This window comes from Erpetoichthys calabaricus, chromosome 7 (genome assembly GCF_900747795.2).
Source record: "Erpetoichthys calabaricus chromosome 7, fErpCal1.3, whole genome shotgun sequence".
NCBI lineage: Eukaryota > Metazoa > Chordata > Cladistia > Polypteriformes > Polypteridae > Erpetoichthys > Erpetoichthys calabaricus.
This window is the reverse complement of record NC_041400.2, coordinates 180,499,693-180,521,636: the sequence shown is the minus strand read 5'-3', so window position 1 is coordinate 180,521,636 and position 21,944 is coordinate 180,499,693. Positions and strand designations below refer to the sequence as shown.

The window sequence follows — 21,944 nt, the reverse complement described above, 5'->3', positions numbered from 1 at the left end:
CAGCCATGCACGCCCAAGCCATCACACTGCCTCCACCTTGTTTTATAGATGATGTGGTATGCTTTGGATAATGAGCTGTTCCACGCCTTCTCCATACTTTTTTCTTTCTGTCATTCTGGTAGAGGTTGATCTTGGTTTCATCTGTCCAAAGAATGTTTTTTTCCAGAAATGTGCTGGCTTTTTTAGATGTTCTTTAGCAAAGTCCAATCTAGCCTTTCTATTCTTGAGGCTTATGAGTGGCTTACACCTTGCAGTGCACCCTCTGTATTTACTTTCATGCAGTCTTCCCTTTATGGTAGACTTGGATATCGATACGTCTACCCCCTGGAGAGTGTTGCTCACTTGGTTGGCTGTTGTGAAGGGGTTTCTCTTCACCATGGAAATGATTCTGCGATCATCCACCACTGTTGTCTTCCGTGGACGTCCAGGTCTTTTTGCGTTGCTGAGTTCAGCAGTGCTTGCTTTCTTTCTCAGGATGTACCAAACTGTAGATTTTGCCACTCGTAATATTGTAGCAATTTCTCGGATGGGTTTTTTCTGTTTTTGCAGCTTAAGGATGGCTCCTTTGACCGCATGTTGTCTGTTCACAGCAAAATCTTCCACATGCAAGCACCACACCTCAAATCAACTCCAGGCCTTTTATCTGCTTAATTGATAATGACATAATGATGGACTTGCCCACACCTGCCCATGAAATATCCTTTGAGTCAATTGTCCAATTACAGAAATGAAGGGAAATGTGTGTATATATATATAAACTACTCCTTTGGAAGGGCCATAGTCTTTGTTGGACAATCACTGCAAAAATGAGGACAAAGGAGCATTCTGCTGATGTGAGACACAAGGTTATTGAAACGCACAATGCAGGAAATGGCTACAAAATATTAACGAGTTTGTATATCCCGTTAAGTACAGTTGGATCCATCCTCAGAAAGTAGAAGGTTCATCACAGCACCCAGACCCTTACTAGAATGTGCCGTCCCTCAAAACTAAACATCAGAGCAAGACGTTGACTGGTGAGTGGCTTCTAAAAATCAAGCCGTCACACTCAGAAGTCTGCAATGCTCTTTGGTGGAAATCGGGAGTAAAAGCACATGGGATCCACAATTTCAAGAGCTCTCCATTTGTTAAGAAAGTCCACATAAAAGCATGCATGGCAGGTGCTACAATACATGAGAAAGACCAAGATGTGGGAGAAGGTTTTATGATTTGATTGAGAGCCAAATAGTTTTATGCCACTCATGGCTCTTTAAAGTCTAGCCAAAAAGTTCTAACACTGACCATGCCTCAAGAAACACCATACCTACAGTGAAATACGGTGGTGGCAGCATCATGCTATGAGGATGCTTTTCATGTACTAGGACTAGGAATTTTGTCACCGTTGATAGGACAATGGATGGACACAAATACCGTACAATATTGCAGGAGAACTTGTTCCAGTCTGCTATGGTCCTACAGGTTGGGAGAATGTTCATTTTTCAACATGACAATGATTAAGCATAAAGGACACTGGAATTGCTCAAAAATAGAAAGGTGAATATCCTGGTCTTAGCCCTATTGAGAATCTGTGGCACTATTTGAAAACTGCAGTCCAGAGGCACCATGCCACCATCACAGAGGACCTCTATACATTCTGCCAAGAAGAACGGGGAAGAACCACTCCTGAGCAATGTGCAAAACTGGGACATACTTACCCCAAATCAATTAAACCTGCTACAGTGCATCTGGAAAGTTTTCACAGCGCATCACTTTTATCACATTTTGTTATGTTACAGCCTTATTCCAAAATGGATTAAATTCATTTTTTTCCTCAGAATTCTACACACAACACTCCATAATGACATAAAAAAAGTTTGAGGTTTTTGCAAATTTATTAAAAATAAAAAAATTGAGAAAGCACATGTACATAAGTATTCACAGCCTTTGCCGTGATGCTCGAAATTGAGCTCAGGTGCATCCTGTTTCCCCTGATCATCCTTGAGATGTTTCTGCAGCTTAATTGGAGTTCACCTGTGGAAAAGTCAGTTGATTGGACATGATTTGGAAAGGCACACACCTGTCTATATAAGGTCCCAAAGTTGACAGTTCATGTCAGAGCACAAACCAAGCATGAAGTCAAAGGAATTGTCTGTAGACCTCCGAGACAGGATTGTCTTGAGGCACAAATCTGGGGAAGGTTACAGAAAAATTTCTGCTGCTTTGAAGGTCCCAATGAGCACAGTGGCCTCCATCATCCCTAAGTCGAATAAGTTCGAAACCACCAGGACTCTTCGTAGAGCTGGCCGGCCATCTAAACTGAGCGATCGGGGGAGAAGGGCCTTAGTCAGGGAGGTGACCAAGAACCTGATGGTCACTCTGTCGGAGGTCCTCTGTGGAGAAAGGAGAACCTTTCAGAAGGATAACCATCTCTGCAGCAATCCACCAATCAGGCCTGTATGGTAGAGTGGCCAGGCGGAAGCCACTCCTTAGTTAAAGGCACATGGCAGCCCGCCTGGAGTTTGCCAAAAGGCACCTGAAGGACTCTCAGACCATGAGAAAGAAAATTCTCTGGTCTGATGAGAAAAAGATTGAACTCTCTGTTGTGAATACCAGGCGTCATGTTTGGAGGAAACCAGGCACCGCTCATCACCAGGCCAATACCATCCCTACAGTGAAGCATGGTGGTGGCAGCATCATGCTCTGGGGATGTTTTTCAGCAGCAGGAACTGGGAGACTAGTCAGGATAAAGGGAAAGATAACTGCAGCAATGTACAGAGACATCCTGGATGAAAACCTGCTCCAGAGCGCTCTTGACCTCAGACTGGGGCGACGGTTCATCTTTCAGCAGGACAACGACCCTAAGCACACAGCCAAGATATCAAAGGAGTGGCTTCAGGACAACTCTGTGAATGTCCTTGACTGGCCCAGCCAGAGCCCAGACTTGAATCTGATTGAACATCTCTGAAGAGATCTTAAAATGGCTGTGCACCGACACTTCCAATCCAACCTGATGGAGCTTGAGAGGTGCTGCAAAGAGGAATGGGCGAAACTGGCCAAGGATAGGTGTGCCAAGCTTGTGGCATCATATTCAAAAAGGCTTGAGGCTGTAATTGCTGCCAAAGGTGCATCGATAAAGTATTGAGCAAAGGCTGTGAATACTTACGTACATGGTATTTCTCAGTTTTTTTATTTTTAATAAATTTGCAAAAACCTCAAGTAAACTTTTTTCACATTGTCATTATGGGGTGTTGTGTGTAGAATTCTGAGGAAAAAAATGAATTTAATCCATTTTGGAATAAGGCTGCAACATAACAAAATGTGGAAAAAGTGATGCGCTGTGAATACTTTCCGGATGCACTGTATTTGCAGCAAAAGGGCTCTTGACAAAATAAGAATGTGTAGGGCTTGAATATCTTATACAAACACTAACTTATGAGTTTTTCTCTTTCAGTAAAATATCTACAGAAAATGGTTTATTGTGGCTTTGCAAATGTATTGTTACAGCATAAGAGAGCACATTAAAAATACTGAATGGACAAATATTTGTACACATCTTTATCATGCAGAAAACTATGAGGACTTTGAAGGGGACTGAATACTTTTGGACGCAACTGTATATACAGTGTGTAAAAAGTACTAACCCAAATGGAAGTTTTCACATTTAACAATTACACAACATTGAATAACAGTGGATTCAATTTGACTTTTTTTTTTTTAAACAATGATCAGCAGAAAAACACTAATGTCAAAACAAAAACATATCTCTGCAAACTGGTCAAAATTAATTACACATATAAAACAAAACAACTGATCGCATATTTACCCCACCCCAGTCATTACTGTTGCAGCCAACTGGTTTGTAAAGTCAAATTATCAGTTCATTACCTGTCTCTAGACAATTCATTACAGTTTACATGCACATTACCTGGAAGGTCCAACTTGTGAGGAATCAGTATTATGACTATACAATGAAGACAAAAGAACATTCCAAGCAGCTCCATTAAAAGGTGATTGAAAACCTCAAGTCAGGGGATATAGAATACAAAATATCCAAGTCACTGAATATCCTATAGATTCAGATGGGATTAATTATGAATACATAGAAACAGCATGGCACAGCTGTAAATCTACCTTGAGCAGGCCATTTACAAAAACTGGGTGATAGTGCAAGAAGATGAGTAAGGGAGGACATCAAAAGACCTACAATAACCCTGAAGGAGACAAAAATTACAGTGGCTGACACTGGAGATTATGTAGAAAACAACTATTGGTGGGTGCTTCACCAGCTGCAGCTTTTTTATGAAAGTGAAGAGAAAGCCACTGTAAGAGCCAATCTTAGAAAGTTAAAGTTTTGAGTTAAACTCATATTAATGTTTGCTTAATTTGAATAGAATATAATTTCTTCCATAGTCATAGACAATGGTATAGTCTTTTCCCCCTATAAGTTAGTAAGAGATAGAACCTTCTTGCTATAACTGAGAAACAGTGTGATAATAAGCTCTTCTTGTGTTTAGAACAGGTCCCAGTAAACAGGGACTTGAAAGATCCATTTTCTACTTAGAAATGGGATAAGCATACAGTTTTCTGACCGTTTAGAAATGGTTCAGAAATTATAAGTGATTAATAACGATTTAAGATGTAACAAGACTAAGCTTAGAACTGAATTTTTCTTATTATAAATCTTTTCTGCTATTTTAATTTTCTTTTTTGTGTGTACTGTTTTACTTTGAAACTTAACTAAACACTTAAAAAATGAAGATATTTTGTCTGTGGAATCATTTCTGCGCGTCAGGCCTTTGTTGAATCCCATTTTTTGAGTTAGAGCTGCTGAACTTTGGAAACTTTGGGAAAACGCAGCTACAGCCACCGTTTAACAAAATACACAAAATCTTAGGTAGTTTGATGAAAAGTACATGGGAGTCTCCGAAGTCAGCTAAAGGGAGATTCCATGGTCTGATGAAAACAAAATTGAATCTGCTAGCCATCCGACTAAATGCCATGTTTGAACATTACACATTATCAAAAACACTATCTCAACTGTGAAACATGGTAGTGGCAGCATCATGCTGTGTGGATTGCTTCTGTGCCGTAGGCCTTGGAAGGCTTATGAGAGTAAAAATAAATCCTGGGGGAAGACCTGGAACAGTCTGCAAGAAATATGGCATATCTGAATATTTGTTTTCCAGCAAGATAACAACCCCAAGCATAAATCCAAAGCTACCCAGAAACGGCTTAACAATAATGTTAATGTCAGGAGTCACTGTCTAGATCTCATTCTTAATGAGAATTTGTGACTGGGCGTGAAAAAGATTGTTCAGTAACAATCACAATGCAATCTGACAGAGTCTGAACAATTTTGCAAAGACAAATGGAGAAAAATGGCAGTGCGCTAATGTGTAAAGCTGATAGAGAAACCTGTGCAGACAGATTCAAGGCTGGAATTGATGCCAAAAGTCCACCTACTACTAAAGAATACATACAAGGAGGTGAATATGTGATCTATTATTTTGTGTTTATATTTGCACTTGATTACACCACATTTCAGCAATCTGCTTTCACTTTGACATTAAAGGGTCTTTTCTGTTGATCAGTGTCAAAAAGCCAAATTAACTCCACCTTGAGTCAACGATATACAACAATAAAAACCTTCTACATGCACTGTCCATCTCTACAGCTACTAAACTTCTGTAATGCAACCTGGGCATGGAGACAGAAACTATCACAGCAGCATACAGCAAAATTTGGGCGATAATGTGGAACTGGTCTTCAGTTCGTTGCAGACACATTCATATCTGGCAAAAGCAAATTTGCCAATTAGGCTAACCTAGTGTACGTGGTCCTCACTATGTGGGGATAGTCGGCATTCTCTGAAGAAACCAATCACACAAAAAGTGGCCAAGCAGGGACTCAATCCTATTCTCCTGAAGTTATGAGGCACACCACAATATTCTCAACCAATATGCATGCATTCCTCATTCTCTTTTTTGTACGGTACATACACTGTAGATGTAGCAAAATATTTAGGCTTCAGAAGCATATTAAGGAGAGCCTGACAAAATGAATAATTTATTATCAGTACATTTTATTTTTTGGGTGAGCAAGATTATCAAACATGCAATCTTCAGGAGTGAATATGTTAGTGCTACTGCTTTACAGCTCCAGGATACTGCCTGGTCACCTCCCATGTGGTGTTTGTACATTCTATCTACGTCTATGCATGTTTTCATCCCATTATCCTAAAACTGAATATCAGAATAAGGCATCAGGTCTAAATTGGCCTGGTCTGAGTAAGCAATTTTTCAAACTGTATGATTTCTGGATACCTAAATTTTCCATTGTTGCAACAAGTAGTTCCAGATCACTAGCTAGGATAACTTTAAGCTAGAAGGGTTATCAGATGGCAAAACAAAAACAATAGTCCTAATTTAGACAAGGAGTCAGAAAAACAAGTGTTAAACCTAGGAAATGACAAACACTTTAGTGCTCAAAAGTTTTAAAGACCAAGTGAAGTCCATATGAACAGGCTTTTTGTAATAATGTCTCAAAGCTGCAAAATCTGCAGCCTAGAAGCCACAGCATTTGCTAGGAAAAGGGAACTGTGCTGTACTGTAACTCTAACTATATTTTGTACAATAAATGTCTTCTTTTAACCTAGTATCTGTTGATAACAGTACTCAAGTTCTTTCTAGGATTCACTTATTTTCCATAGTAGCAGCCTAGGCTCTCAAGATTTTCAATCATGCAAAAGCTATATAACCATGACCTTGGAGATTCTGTAATAAAATGAGGGCTTTCATAAACAATGTCCCTCCAGTACTTATTTATCTGACCAGATTTCATGCATTCCCAAACATAAATGAGAGAAAAAAAGTAATAATATGACAGTCCCAGATGTAATGTAATGAAAGGGACATAATATCATATTAAATAAAGGTGACAAATACAGATCTCGAAATGCTGAAAATAGAAAGATACTGATGACCACCAAAATTAAGACTTCTGGAATCATAACTACAAACTCCTTCGGACATTCTCGTACGTTTTTCTTAGAGGCTGCAAAGCAAAATATGGATCAGTATTTTCAAAGGTGGTAAATACTGTGGCTACAATGACAGAATGTGTCTGACTTGTCTGAACATACTAGAGCGTGGAATCCAACAAACTGAAACAAACCAGCAATTACAGTGCAAACCCCTACTCCCACAGTTTTCAGTATGTACAGTGCAAACTTCTGGCATAAACTTCTGTTCTGGCTCTAACATTAGCACCAAGGACTTTCACCCAATGAACTATTCAGCAGAAGTGTATCAAAAAAAACTCTACTGGGGCACCTTCATACCTATGGCCTTTACAATACAAATAGCGGTTACTGCCCTTCTCAGTAGAAAAGACAGTTTTGATCTACAGAGACTGGTATCTCACAGATTGGCTTTCCCAGAGTTTTTTTTTTTTTTTTTAAGGCTTTTGAGTAATTTCTCTATCCAAGATAATTTTGTTCAGAAATTTTATAGAAAAAAACAGTGTGGTTTAATATTTAATGCACTTCTTATTGATGAATTTGACAATGTACCTACACACTTCGACACCTTTTTTACATCTTGCCTGGATCAAAGATTTCTCACAAACCAACAAACTTTAGTTGTCATGGAAATTTTATCTTTGACATGCATTGTATATTATGAAATCATATTAATCAATCAAAATGACTTACAGGTAGACTCTATTTTAGAGTGACCTCAAAAGGAAATGAGATGCACCTTAAGAGTTTAAAACTGAAGTTTGTATCTGCTTAAAACATCTGTTAATTTAAATTACACATAAATTACACCTGAAGTTGCTATTTTGTTTATAATGTGATTGCTTGTCCCACAATACCATATACATTTTAAATTAGAGTCGTACAGTACACTACTACTTTTTTTTACATTTCTCAAAAACTGCATAAAATTTCCTCATTGGTATACATGACATGTTGCTCTCAGATTTCATGACAATATTCAGAACCTGCTAAAATATGTAACTTTGTAAAACAACACAACTTAATGTTTCATTCACCAACATTGTCAGCTCAGTGAAGATAGGAGGATCACGATGTACAACATATGCCAGATTTATAGCTTTGTTTCTTTGAATATTGAATCATTTGTTCTCACAGGACCATTAAGTGAATAGTGAAAAATGAATTAACCATAATGAAAAAACCTAGGCAGGTTAACAGTTAGCATTACAATATACATTAAGTAAATGGAGGATGTTTAAGGTGCATTAAGCTAATTAAACAATTTTCTCATACAGACAATGCAAAAACACTACAACAGGGCAAAACAAATCGCACTGTACCATGCACCCATTTACTGTCTTATTACCGCTTATCTTTTGAAGGATGTACTGGGAACAAGTTTCACCAAATATATTTAATGTGGATATTGCATTTCTGCTGTAGAAAAAAGTGAAACGTATCAAGCAGAGGTAAACGTTTTACATTTATTAATGAATAACCCTCTCAAATTCAAAATTTGGGCACAGGGATTAAAAATAAAAATTCGTTGAACTACTTAGTAAAGCATTACTAATAACTCTCATAAAAAATGTACAAATTTTGCTAAAAATTTACCAAGCCTTCAAATGATTTGGTTACAGATATAATACGTTTGAAACTACATCATGTTAATGATACAATAGTGTATAAGAAATGAATGCAGATGTTGACAAAACAGATACAACAGGTTCTTTCAAACTTTTTTGACAAATTTTCAATCACATAATAAAAATAATGAGGTAACTGCAAATTTACCCAGAAGAATAAAATCGCTAACTTTTACATAGGCTTTAAGATAACCCACCCAAAACAGACTAAAGATGCCAGAGTCATGGTTAAAAGAAAATATATATGTATTTTCTTATATATATATTACTTTTTAAATATGACTAACAGTACAAACATCAGATATAATTTTAAACATAACAATTTCAAAGTGGTATGTTAATAGTAATAAAAAAGTGGGAGTAAAGTTCTTAAATTAACTTTCTAAGGAAAATGTGGGGTGCCTTTAGGCCAAGTTAGCAATTTTGAATACAAGTGGGAAGAAACAGAAATTGAAAGAGGTCACGGGAGATGCACAAACTAATAAATCAGCTGATCTGCTCAATCAGCTAATGCAAAACTCTTTCCAATTCTACTGCTTTATGCACTGCACAAGCTACTACAGTCTGTTTTCTTAACTCAGAAGACATTTTGCATCCAAATTATCTCAACCATTTGAGTCTATTTCAGAGTTTTGTCAAATTTTAACAGTATGCTTTAAAATGGTAAACACTAATGTAACACAGTAAAGACTGCAAGCCTGGTTGTCTACAGAGATAGGAATTCCAAAGTGGTTAAAATGACAAGTGCAATAATCACCATCTCTTCTCCCGTTACCTCAAAAGGCAAAGAATTTAAGTCAGTTGTATACTTAAAGCATGGAAATGCTTTAAATTCTGTATCAGGAAGCTCCATTTGTAAAGTCTTAATAAAATTGTGAGTTTTGTTTTAGGCTAAAAACAAGATAACATTTAACACTGCCAAGATGCATCAGCCCACCGGAACATAAATGCCAGAGTCTTGTTATGCATTGTTCTTACATACCTAATATTTTCCCCCCTAACAAAGCAAAACACAAACAAGACCCAAATTCCATTCATAGCTCAATAATTATGGCTTTTAAAGTGCAGATTCTCCATCTGAGACTTGTTAATCTGATGATTAGTATTTTTTTCAGTGATTTAAAGCACACTATGAACAGCATAAGAACATACATTTCCAACTAACTTGGACACACACTATACATCGACAACACAACATACCTCTTTTTACCAATGTATGTCTGCAACATAATATTCACAGCCAAGCCATGTGTGTTATAAAATTACTTGCTTGGCTGTTCATTACAATCATACTTTGCCATATCACCACCACCTCTAGTGAACTACTAAAAAGCAAAATGCATGCATATATGGGAGTATGTAACTTATTAACACAAGCACTAATATAGCTTTACAAATTGAATGCATGTTTTCCATGTGAAAATAAATCTTGCTAATTCTTCCCTGTTATTAATGGTAAACTGTAAAAAATAATAGTTATTTATCCTGAATACATATATGAAAGTGACCAACACATGTCTCAAGATGAAAAAGCATTGCATCTCCAGCTGTTTATAAATCCGGAAGTAAGACATCTGAATTACTCGAATAGTGCATTACTCAGCCAACAAATTGCACATTTACCAATGTCCACATAATAAAAAGGCATTGGCTGATACCTGCATAAATGCAAATCCAAGCTTTCTAATATTGTTTTACATATTGGGACAAGATACTGAATTAATACTCTAGATGTCAGATTATCAAATCACAATATGAGCTCACTGGGTTATCTTTCAGTACATGGAGGTGAAGATATTGGTGACTCTGGCAATATGGCAGTTAATTACTGTGAAAAATAAATCTGATATCTAACTTATAAAAGAACAAAAGATAAATGGGATAAGCAGCAATAATGAACATCATGCATTATTAACACAAGCATGTTTAGTAATTGCATGGTATATATTGTATACAAGCAGCAATACTTGCACAGTGGTGTGTGTTATATGTATATAATTGTCTACTATATAGCAGGGGAGGGGGGTAATCAAATCTTCAGTACAATTTATTTCTGCAGCAGAAAGTCAGTTCGTGTAAATAAAACAAAAGTTTTGTGGTAAATTCAGATATAAACATAAAATTCAACTAAATCCTTATTATGCTTATATTCAGAATATAAGCCATAAGTGTTTCTTAACTGAGAACACTGCTTGGTCTACACTTTCCTAATATGAATTACACTCAAGCTTCCTTATTTCTGCTTATATTTGCTATATATAGCTTTGTTTCAAGCAGAGGACAGTAGTGTAAACAATTTTAAATAAGTGTAATCCAAAAAGGATACGCAGATATTATTTTATGGCATGCTTAAAAAAAAAAAAAAAAAAATTGAAAAAAAAAAAAAAGTTTAATGGTTTAGGCACAACACTACCTTTTGTTATTTTTGTGTGAAAAGAATGCCAATAGCCATTTCTGTTAAAGTATATTAGGACATGTGAACATATAAATCGAGGAATCTATTTTTTAAAAATGGCAGTTTTATTTATGAGGGAGGAAAGTCCACTTTTCAAAACAATAAAATCACATTTCAACAATAATGATTAGCAATACAGATAATCCCTCTGCCACTAAATGGGCTTTGATACTGGTGCACCGTATGTATTCAGTAGAAAATAAAGGGAAAAAAAATGAAAACGGTACAGTACAAGTACTGTATAAATAACACACAAAATCTCACACTGCAGCATAATATCGCACATATGCATACAATACAACCACAACGGCCTTAGGACATGCTGGTATATAAAACGTACCAATTGCACTCATTCCTGCAAGCACAAACCCGTTTACACACATATACACAAGTACATGTGGTTACAATTGCACACTCACTCTTTACACACTTAGACAAACATACACACACAGTGACCACTCTAGCTCACAGTATTCAAAGGTTTTATGTAAGGTAGATTGCTATTATGATGGGGGGCTACCTCTTTCTTATATTTTTCCTTTTTGAAACGTTTTCAAATGTAAAAGCACTTGCTTAAAGATTACATATGTAGTAACCTTTAAAGCAATACTCAAAACTTGGAATGCTCACACGAAAACCAGGGAATGTTAGTGCACACGTACAAGTTAAGCCAAAATAATTTTTTTAAAAAGAACAAACGAACAAAAATCTTTGGAGTTCCAATCACACAGTTAGTAGAACAATTCCATAATTGTGAAGACTATAATATATAAGCTTAATAACTGATTCAAATCACACAGTGCAAAGGAAGGTCCACCAACCTTTTTTTTGTAAAAGAGAAGGCTGGAAGCCACTAATAAAACCAAACAAATATACAGGGCATTGCAAGGTAAAATCAAAAAGTTCTGTTACACATTTTGTGTAGAGATAGTTATATCTTCTATCTAGAACATGTGTGCTACAACATTGGTCATTCTGAATCACGATGTACTTCGGAAGCATCAGCTCTGCAGATTGGACATGTTCGGTTTGCCTGTGGGAAAGAAAATAGATACTTGCATTAAAACAATAACAGATCAGGGATTAAAAAGCATCAAAAACATTTCAGCTTTCACCTTCCATACAACTTGAGTTGAGTAATCACTTCCAAATATATTTTTTTTATTTCTACTTTATTGGTTTTATTAAAATCAAATAACATTCCATACAAATATATCAAGTTTTACAAAAATAGGTTCAAAACAAATAAACCCCCACCCCAACAGTAACAGATCAGGGATTAAAAAGCCTAGAAAAAGTTTCAACTTTCACCTTCCATAAAACTTGAGTTGAGTAATCACTTCCAAATATTTTAGATACATGACTAAAATAGAGGTATTTAGAAGCTAGCTGCAGTTTCTTGCTCTTAAAATAAAAATTAATAAAAAATTGTAAATACAAGGAGCACAGGTTAAAAAAAAAGAAAAAAAAACAGATTAAAATCAAGTTGGCAAAGGTACAGTTTAGGGTAATGAGCTTTCAGATGAACATTAATACTGTGCGTTACCTTGTTTAGTTGTGATTCCTCTTTGCACATACCTGACTACTATAATAATGTCAATATATGCAAAGAGTACTACTTCAACTATCTTCAAATTTATTGACACTAAAGGATTATTCTCTCTGCTTATGAAAAACAGTAAAAATGGAGTAGTAATGCCGTGCATGGTAAATATTGCCTAGTGCACAGATTACCAAACAAAGCAATGGCAATAAACAAAATCAATATCAAAAAATATATTTATATTGTGAACAGGGGGACTGATACGGAGGATACAGACACTCCTCTAAAAAACGCTGAAAGACTACCTTCACATTGTTCTCCTACTTGCGGCTGCTCTGTCGCGCGATATGCTTCCTGTGCGGTACTTCGCATACTTAAAAGCCCGAACAGCACCTAATGATTTTTGATTTATTCTCTCTCTCTCTCTCTCTCCTTCCCTCTCCCTGACACGCACTCCTTTGAAGAGGAAGATATGTTTGCATTCTTTTAATTGTGAGACGGAACCGTCATCTCTGTCTTGTCATGGAGCATGTTTAAATTTTTGAAAAAGAGACAAATGTTCATTTACAGTGTTTAAATAAAGTTCCTGTCTCTACAACCTCCTGTGTTTCTGTGCAAACCTGTGACCCAAGCGTGACAAGTAGTTCCAGGAGTGGTTGCACAGATGAATGCTGAGGAGTTGTTTCAAATCACTCAAAATGTCCCACTTCCTCCCAACCCAGAGGATGATCCAGTTCCTGCTCCACCTGCTAATTCCAAGGATGTGTTGACAAAGATGGGTCCTTCTGATGACCCAGACATGTTTCTTTTAGCTTTTGAGCATGTGGTGACTTGGATGGGATGGGACAAACGAAACTGGGCTGTTATCGTCACCCCTTTTTTGTCTGGGGATGCCTTATTTGCCTTACGTAATGTGCCTTGTGATAAACTCGGTGACTATGATTTCTTGAAGTGGCAGGTTGTTTTATATAAAACTACGAGCTTTTTGGCTAAAGGTTTTGCACTTCATGATTGGAGACTGAACATGGACAGCCCCATTCGTGCGCAGATACAAGATTTGATTCATAAAGTTCATTTCTGGTTTGAGGGAAATGAGATGGAGCGCATTGTGGAAAAGGTTGTCATGAATACACTGCTGGCAGGGATACCTGCAGTTCTCCGAGATGAATTTCTTCGTCATGATGTTCAGTCCGTTCGAGTTGTTGTTTGGCAGGCATCTTGGATGTTGTACGAGAGGAATGGACAGGAATCGGGACAACAGCTCACGGGCCAAGCTTTGCAGACTGGGTAATTTCGTTGCAAGATAGAATTTCAAAACATTCTTCTATTGCTGTGGAGCATCAGCGACGTGAACAGGAAACCCAGAAATGTCTTTACAATAGACACTATAAGTTCCGTGAATTCAAACCTGGTGATCGTGTTTTGGTTCTGATTCCATCTGACCCGCACAAATTCCTAGCGAAATGGCAGGGCCCTGCCATTATCGAGGAGCATATGGGCCCGGTGAATTACAAGGTTAGAATCCTGGTCCGGCACAAACCATTCCAGGTTTTACATGTTAATCTCTTGAAGGAGTGGCATGACCCGCAGGGGGTTTATGCTTCCTTGGCTGCTGTCTCCCAGACCGATGTTGCCATTGGAGATGATTTGATTGACTCGCAAATGACAGAGTTGTTAACTTTGATTGAACAGAACACTGATGTTTTTTCAGACTTGCCAGACGTGACTAACCTTGCAGAACATAAAATCACTATTGAACCCAGTGTTAGGGTGCAGATGTACCTGTATCGGATTCCGGAAGCGCAATGGAATATTTTGCGTGAGGAAGTCAAAAAGATGCTGGCATTGGGTGTAATTCATGAAAGTAAAAGTGACTGGTGCAGTCCGGTCGTATTAGTTCCCAACACAAGATGGTTCGGTTTGCTTCTGTAACAATTTCAGGTGATTGAATAGTGTCTCTAAATTTGATTCTTATCCAATGCCCCGTGTTGACGAGCTGTTGGAAAAACTGGGTCAGGCGACCTATATCTCCACGCTAGATCTCGCGAAAGGTTACTGGGAGGTACCTCCTGAGGCTGGCAGTTGTGAGAAAACAGCATTTGCGACTCCTGACGGACTTTATGAATTTACTAGATTCCCGTTTGGCATTCATGGCGCGCCTCTAAATTTCCAGCGTATGATGGATCAGATCTTGCGTCCTCATTCCAAGTATTACTGGGCATACCTCGATGATGTCGTGATTTTCAACAATGATTGGCAAACGCATTTAGAACGTCTTCAGGATGTCCTTGAAAGCTTGAGACAGGCTGGCTTGACAGCTAACCCTAAGAAGTGTAAGTTGGGTATGTCCGAGACTCATTATCTGGGTTATTCAATTGCCAGGGGTTTACTCCGGCCACAATTTAGAAAACTAGAAGAGATGCTTGCTTACTCACGTCCAGAAACACAGAAACAAGTTTGTGCTTTTCTGGGGCTTGCCGGTTATTACAGAAGATTCATCCCTGACTTTGCAAATAGGGCTGCTCCTCTTTCAGATCTTACTAGAGGCAGGAAAAACTGCCCTGTTTTATGGACAGAAGTTTGTGAACGTTCCCTTTGTGATTTGAAAACTGCTTTGTCTTCTTATCCGGTTTTGCAAAATCCCGACTTCTCTAAGGATTTTGTTCTACAGACGGACGCAAATGTATTTGGTGTAGGCGCTGTCCTGTCCCAGGTTTTTGATGGGGAAGAGCACCCTATCACATTTTTGAGTAGGAAATTACTTCCTAGGGAACGCAATTATTCAACTATTGAGAAAGAATGCTTGGCTATTAAATGGGCTGCGGAAGCGCTTCGTTATTATTTATGGGGTCAAAATTTCACATTAGTGACTGATCACGCTCCACTTCAATGGTTATACCGTCAGAAAGATATAGACTCTCGTCTCACGAGATGGTTTTTGAGCTTGCAACCTTATAGTTTTACTGTCAGGCATCGACCTGGCTCTGAACACGTTAACGCCTGTTTGAACCTGGTTTGGAGAGTCGCTTAATTCACGAGAATGTGAATAAAGCTGACGGAGGGGGTGTGAGCAGGGGGGCTGATCGCACCCCTAGAGGATACGGATGCTCCTCTAAAAAACACTGAAAGACTACCTTCACATCTCTCTCTCTCTGCTCCTGACGCGCACTCCTTTGAAGAAGAAGATACTGTATGTTTGCATTCTTTTAATTGTGAGATGGAACTGTCATCTCTGTCTTGTCATGGAGCACATTTAAACTTTTGAAAAAGAGACAAATGTTCGTTTGCAGTGTTCGAATAAAGTTCCTGTCTCCACAACCTCCTGTGTTTATGTGCAAATCTGTGACCCAAGCATGACAATATTGATTTGCATATTCAAAGAGACGTAATTTTCTGAGGAGTCGGGGTGGAGCGACAGGCGCATGCATAAGCGTTACTTTTAAAGCTGACCGGGATTTATGGTACGGAAGAACGTGGAAGTTGGTGTACGCACAGATTTATGTATCTGAATTTTTTTTTTGTGCATAGGCACATTTCTGCTTTTGTCCGTACACCATGTTTTAGTGTGAATTCTATGTACGGCATTATGCAGGAGGCCCCTGGTGTAGCTCTGATGGTTCATTGTGTGGTTGGGTTCAATACGAATATTGATGATGTTAACCTCATTAGGCAAGGTACCTATCAGCAGTTATTGGGCAGGAGAATTTGCTGTTATTGTGTTCAAATTTATGTATACCTTGGTTATTCAGGATGCCTGCTTAAAACAAAGAATCATGGCCTATAAGCAGGGTACAGGACTGCTGTTTATAGATGGTTTCTGATCAAAGTAGTATCCATATTTCTCTGATGGGTACAAGAGTATCAACACATTTCCTGATGTAACCAGTTACTGATGATGCCTATCTCGTAAAACAGTATGCGTCTCCCCAGTGACTGCTGTTTTTGGCACATTTCACAAAGAGTAACCGAAAAGGCCCTGGAGCATCTATTAAGACCCACCTTGCCATACTTTCAATCATTCTTACTGCTGTTTTGAGTTTCATTGCCCATTGCTTAAATGCAGGAAGCTAAATTAAAGGGGTGGGACTTATCCTTGTAAGCACAGATTTGTAAAAATGAGATATGAAATGTTGTATGCTCTCACTGGGCCAAACAAGTAGCACATGAGGAAATACAAACAGTTGTTATAAATAAAGCAAATATTAAAAGGAGGTAGAAGGTAAAGAATTTTAATTCTCAAAATTCCATGCTGGATGAGCATCAGCCTCTTGTACATATTGCTTTTACACACCGCCTATTTGTAACAAAAATACACAAGATTTAAACACAGAATGGTATAGGTCTTTTATGTGTCAGCATGAATGCATCAGAAATAGCAATTATGCTGGGGATTCACAAATGACAATGTCAAAGGTCCTAACAATAAAATATTGAGTGAACAGCAGACCTGTGTTAGGGAACTGTCCATTGATGAAAGGCATTAATACAGATTAACACAATTTAAGTGTAGTAACAGACAGCCAAGTTCATCCATCAAACACCAAAGTGCAAGTGTGATTAGGGAGATTATCCTTGGACTTTATCATAAATGAGGTTATCAGCTTATGACCCACTAGAGTTCCATTTGTATTAGTGAAAAGCATGACAATAAGGTTGCAATGCACAAAGGAACTCCAGGAGAAAAGGTTAGGGAATCCCTGGAAATGGACCCAGGACCATGGCAGTAAATTAAGCTTAATACAGCCATTAGATGCAATCCAATTGAGCATCTCTGAGATTTCACAGAATAAGCTGATCAGAACAAACCCATCAGCACATAACTGGTAAAAACTACTAGATATACACCAGAGTTTATATTGGCCAGCATCCATTCTGCGAATCTTTAACTTCTTTCCGAGTCCATGCCTTGATACTGTTTTACTTTTTTGTGAATTGTGAATTTCCCCTTGGGATTAATAAAGTATCTATCTATCTATCTACTGTTCTGAAGGCAAATACAGGACTGTAACTTTGTTTTAATAACTTAACATAACATTCTTAAACCAGATAATCTAATTCAGAGTCACAGGGGGCCAACAGCCAATTTTGGCAACACTGGATGTAAGCCAAGAAAAAGCTTGGAACACTCATGTTCCAACTCACATGGGGCCAATTTGGAACTGCCATTTAATCTAACATGGAGTCTTTGGGCATGTGAGATGGAAAAATGGGAATACCCAAGAAGAGAGAGAATGCAGTCTCTACACAGACAATGACCAGGTGAGAGATTTGAACCAGGATTCTGGAAATATAAGATAGTAGCACTAACCACAGTCTCACCATGATGCTTTCTATTTTAGTATTTGACAGCATTTTTAAATGTCCTGATCGAACTACTTTGAGGACCAAGCACGTTATTTGTAGTAAAAATGTTCACTCAATTTTACTCACAAGTCAATAAGATAGGTTGAGCAAGTAGTATAAAATGCAATTTACAAAAAGAAAAAACACAAAAAACGAAATCACAATAAACTGAAAAACAACTAATCTCTCAGTATTTTTGTAGTGGCATAAGCTAGCACGGTCTACAAAATAAAATCAGCAGCTCGAGGACATTCATTTGTTTACTAAATCTACATTTTTTAAATTTATTTCAGAGCTGAAAGGAGCTCGAGCCTATCACACCAGGACAGGAAAGAAAGCAGGAACTAACATCTGATGAAGTACGAATCTATTACAGTTTCACACTAACATTTACATTCTTACTAGGCCAGTTTAGAGTTTGTAATCAACCTAGCATGCAAATCATTGGAATGTGGGACAAAAGGAATATCCAGGGAAAACGCTTGCTATCTTTATGTAAAGTACAACAAAGACAGAATATGAACCCAAGGGTTTGAGGATGGGAGACTATAGTGCTAATAACTGCACCAACTTAAATATTGGAAGCAAAATAATGTAACTGAAATTTAAATTCAACATATTATTAAAATATCACATTTTTCTGACTGTACTGATGTTTATACTGAAACAAACAAATGACTGTGCCACCTCACTCCAGTGTTAGTAAGGCTAGCTACAGTATATCTGGATGGTGATTTGGACTAAACATTAATTTGTTTGTGCATTTACTTACAAAGTATAACACCAACCTTAGTTGAGTCTTGGTATCCTGTTAATGTCATTCAGAAAGAAAAGTGAACACTTTTACAGTGAATAGTACTATCTTTTATACCTAATTTAAAGCAATGAAATGTACCATTTAATAATGCTGAACTGCTACAGAATACTGCATAATCCCCCACAATAACATTAATTACATTTACAAGGAATAGTATTTTTAAGAAAGTGTCGCCTCAATCAGGCCTATGATTTACAAAAAATAATATATAAAATATATTTTTCTCAGAATAAAAACTACCTGGGTATGGGGATCTATCCAAGTGTCACTCACACTACATTGGAAATGCATGTCTTATTACGCTTAGTAATCACATATAAAGTTAAGCAAAAAACATTTTGTAAATAGTGCCTTTCCTAAAGCTGTTTATGTGTACAGAGTAAACAACTTCCCAAATTTATACAGTTAGATTAATTAATATTAGGTCACTCAGGATAAGAAAGTGATTAAGTGTTGGGAAATTAAACTAGCAGCCTTGTGGCTTGATGTCCAGAGTGTTAACTACTAGTGTGCCAAACTACCAGCAAAAGTGATATTCAGACCTTAATGGTACAATTGTTTTCATATACAGAATTTACAGCTGTAGAAATAATTTATACAAGTTTACTCAATGATTTACTAGAACAAGACTCTAATGGATTTTAGTCAGATGAAAGATGAGTAAGGTGTGATCTTGAGTGAACATGATGAGATCATAAATAGATGGAAGTCATACTTTAAAAACTCTTCAAAGAAGAAAACCCACAGTTAGCATTTGGGGATGGAAGTCCCAATTGATGGACTAGTGCTAAGAATAAGTAAGAAGGAAGTAAAGGAGGCACTGAAAAGAATAAAAATGGAAACCAAAGGACCAGATGAAATACAGTACAGAAGTGTTGAAGTGTTTAGGAGAAGATAGAGTAGATGTGTGTTGTGGGACTTAATGCAGAAGATCTATGAGCAGGAGAGAATACTGGAAGAGTGAAGGAACAGCGTGATCGTACCCAATTATAAGGAGAAGCATGATTTTCAGGACTTTGGAACGTCATTTTCTTTCGGCTGCTCCCGTTAGGGGTTGCCACAGCGGATCATCTTCTTCCATATCTTTCTGTCCTTTGCATCTTGCTCTGTTACACCCATCACCTGCATGTCCTCTCTCACCGCATACATAAACCTTCGCTTAGGCCTTCTTTTTCTCTTGCCTGGCAGCTCTATCCTTAGCATCCTTCTCCCAATATACCCAGCATCTCTCCTCTGCACATGTCCAAACCAACGCAATCTTGCCTCTCTGCCTTTGTCTCCCAACCATCCAACTTGAGATGACCCTCTAATGTACTCATTTCTAATCCTATCCATTCTCGTCACACCCAGTGCATCTTTAACTCTGCTACCTCCAGCTCTGTCTCCTGCTTTCTGGTCAGTGTCACCGTCTCCAACCCATATAACATAGCTGGTCTCACTACCATCCTGTAGACTTTCCCTTTCACTCTTATGACACACACAATCAAATTTTGGGGAAGAGTTAAGAAGACAGAGGAGAGAAGCAGTTTGGTTTTATGTCACAAAGAGGAACAACTGATGCACTGAGACACTTCATAGAGAACCACCACGAAAAACAGAAAGGTTTGCATATAGTGTTTACTGATTTGGAGAAGGCTTATGACAGAGTCAAGTTAAAAGCAGTGTTGAGGTAACAAATAAGATCCCAGTTAGAGTAGGGATCTTCTTCAAGTCCTTACCTTTTTAATAGTTGAGTCATGGAATAAAAGATGTTTTTTTGCGGATGACACAACACAGGTGTTGTGTAGTACAAAAAAAAAAAAAGTGAAAGTGCAGAGGAAGTCTGAAGAATAGAGAAGGACTTCGGAGGATAGATGATTAGAGATAAATAGGAAAAAGAATATATGAAGTTTATTTTTTTTTTTTTAAATATAAAAAAAAAAAAACTATTGATTTTATTGTAATCATTCCATACAAATAATTCAATTTTTTTTTTTACAAAAATAGGATTGAAAACATATCAACCCCCACCCGAGGGAATGTATGAGGTTTAATGATGATCAGAATTCAGACGTCAGCCCTTAGGAAGAGCTATTGAAGAGAGTGGATAAATTTAAATATCTAGGATCAGTGGCAGTCCAAGATGGAAAAATCAGATGCAGAGATAACCCACAGAGTGCAGTGTAGATTGAACAATGGGAGGAAATTACAGGAATAATGTGTGATTGGAGAATTACAGTGAAGGTAAGCCAGTGCTGTAAAAAGCACGGGGTCCTAGAAACTATTGAAATCATCAAAAAAAAAAATGAAATGTGGAGATGTCAAGTAATTTAAAGGAACTAAACTGTGAATCTCTCTCCTAGGAGGTTTTGTTTTGCCAACGTGCTTGCATCGTTTGTGCATTAGCGGCTAAGCAACTGTCTTTCTTCTGAAATTTCATTTTGCTGACGTGCTTGCCTCGCTTGTGTATTAGTGGCAGGAGGAAAAGTAAAAGGGATATCATTTTGCAGATGTTAGAGGCTAAGTGACTTTGTCATTTTTCTGAGATTTTGTTTTGCTGACGTGCTCGCCCCGTCTGCTTCCTCGGAGATGGAGCCCTTACCCAGATTCCACCTCTCACTTCCGGGCCAGACAGACACACACACTTCCATGCATAGACATTTATATATAAGATAATTAATTTATAGCAAGCTTCTTTATCTGGTTCAATGGACTATCCAAAAAATTACAACCTTATAAGCAACATATATTTCAGTGTTCATAGTAGACATAAAATAAGGAGACAAAAGAAGAAACTTTCAAGGCTATAATGGATGATTACATTACTAATGTAAAAAGTACAAAAAAAAAAATTTTACTTACTTTGAGCCATTTGTCAACACACTTGGCATGGAATTCGTGGTTACAAGGTAAGACTCTAAGTAGTTGCCGGGATTCAAAATCGCACATGCAAACAACACATCTACAAATTAGAAGTAAATTAATTTAGTAAGATAAAGAAAAACAAATATTCTGAAACACTGTAAAGTGTCCATATATTGGCTTTCCACCAATGAAAATGATGATGCAGTTTTTACTTAAGCATTGCCTGATAACTGTTCAAATGTATAATTAAAAATAAGTCGATACTCTATAACATTTGACACTGCTAAAAGAAGATGTCCTAGGTTCCATAAAAATGA

General features: G+C 37.5%; 1 protein-coding gene across 1 annotated transcript in view; it reads right to left on the bottom strand.

Moving 5' to 3' along the window:
- Positions 1-8,449: 8,449 nt before the first annotated feature.
- rnf38 (ring finger protein 38) overlaps positions 8,450-21,944 on the bottom strand; it is a 225,456-nt gene continuing 211,961 nt past the window's right edge. Inside the window, exons 11-12 of the mRNA XM_028805790.2 lie at positions 21,625-21,724; positions 8,450-12,113 (exon numbers count right to left, since the gene is read on the bottom strand). Coding sequence (XP_028661623.1) covers positions 12,051-12,113; positions 21,625-21,724 — 163 coding nt within the window. The 3' untranslated portion in view covers positions 8,450-12,050. The remainder of the gene's footprint in view (positions 12,114-21,624; positions 21,725-21,944) is intronic.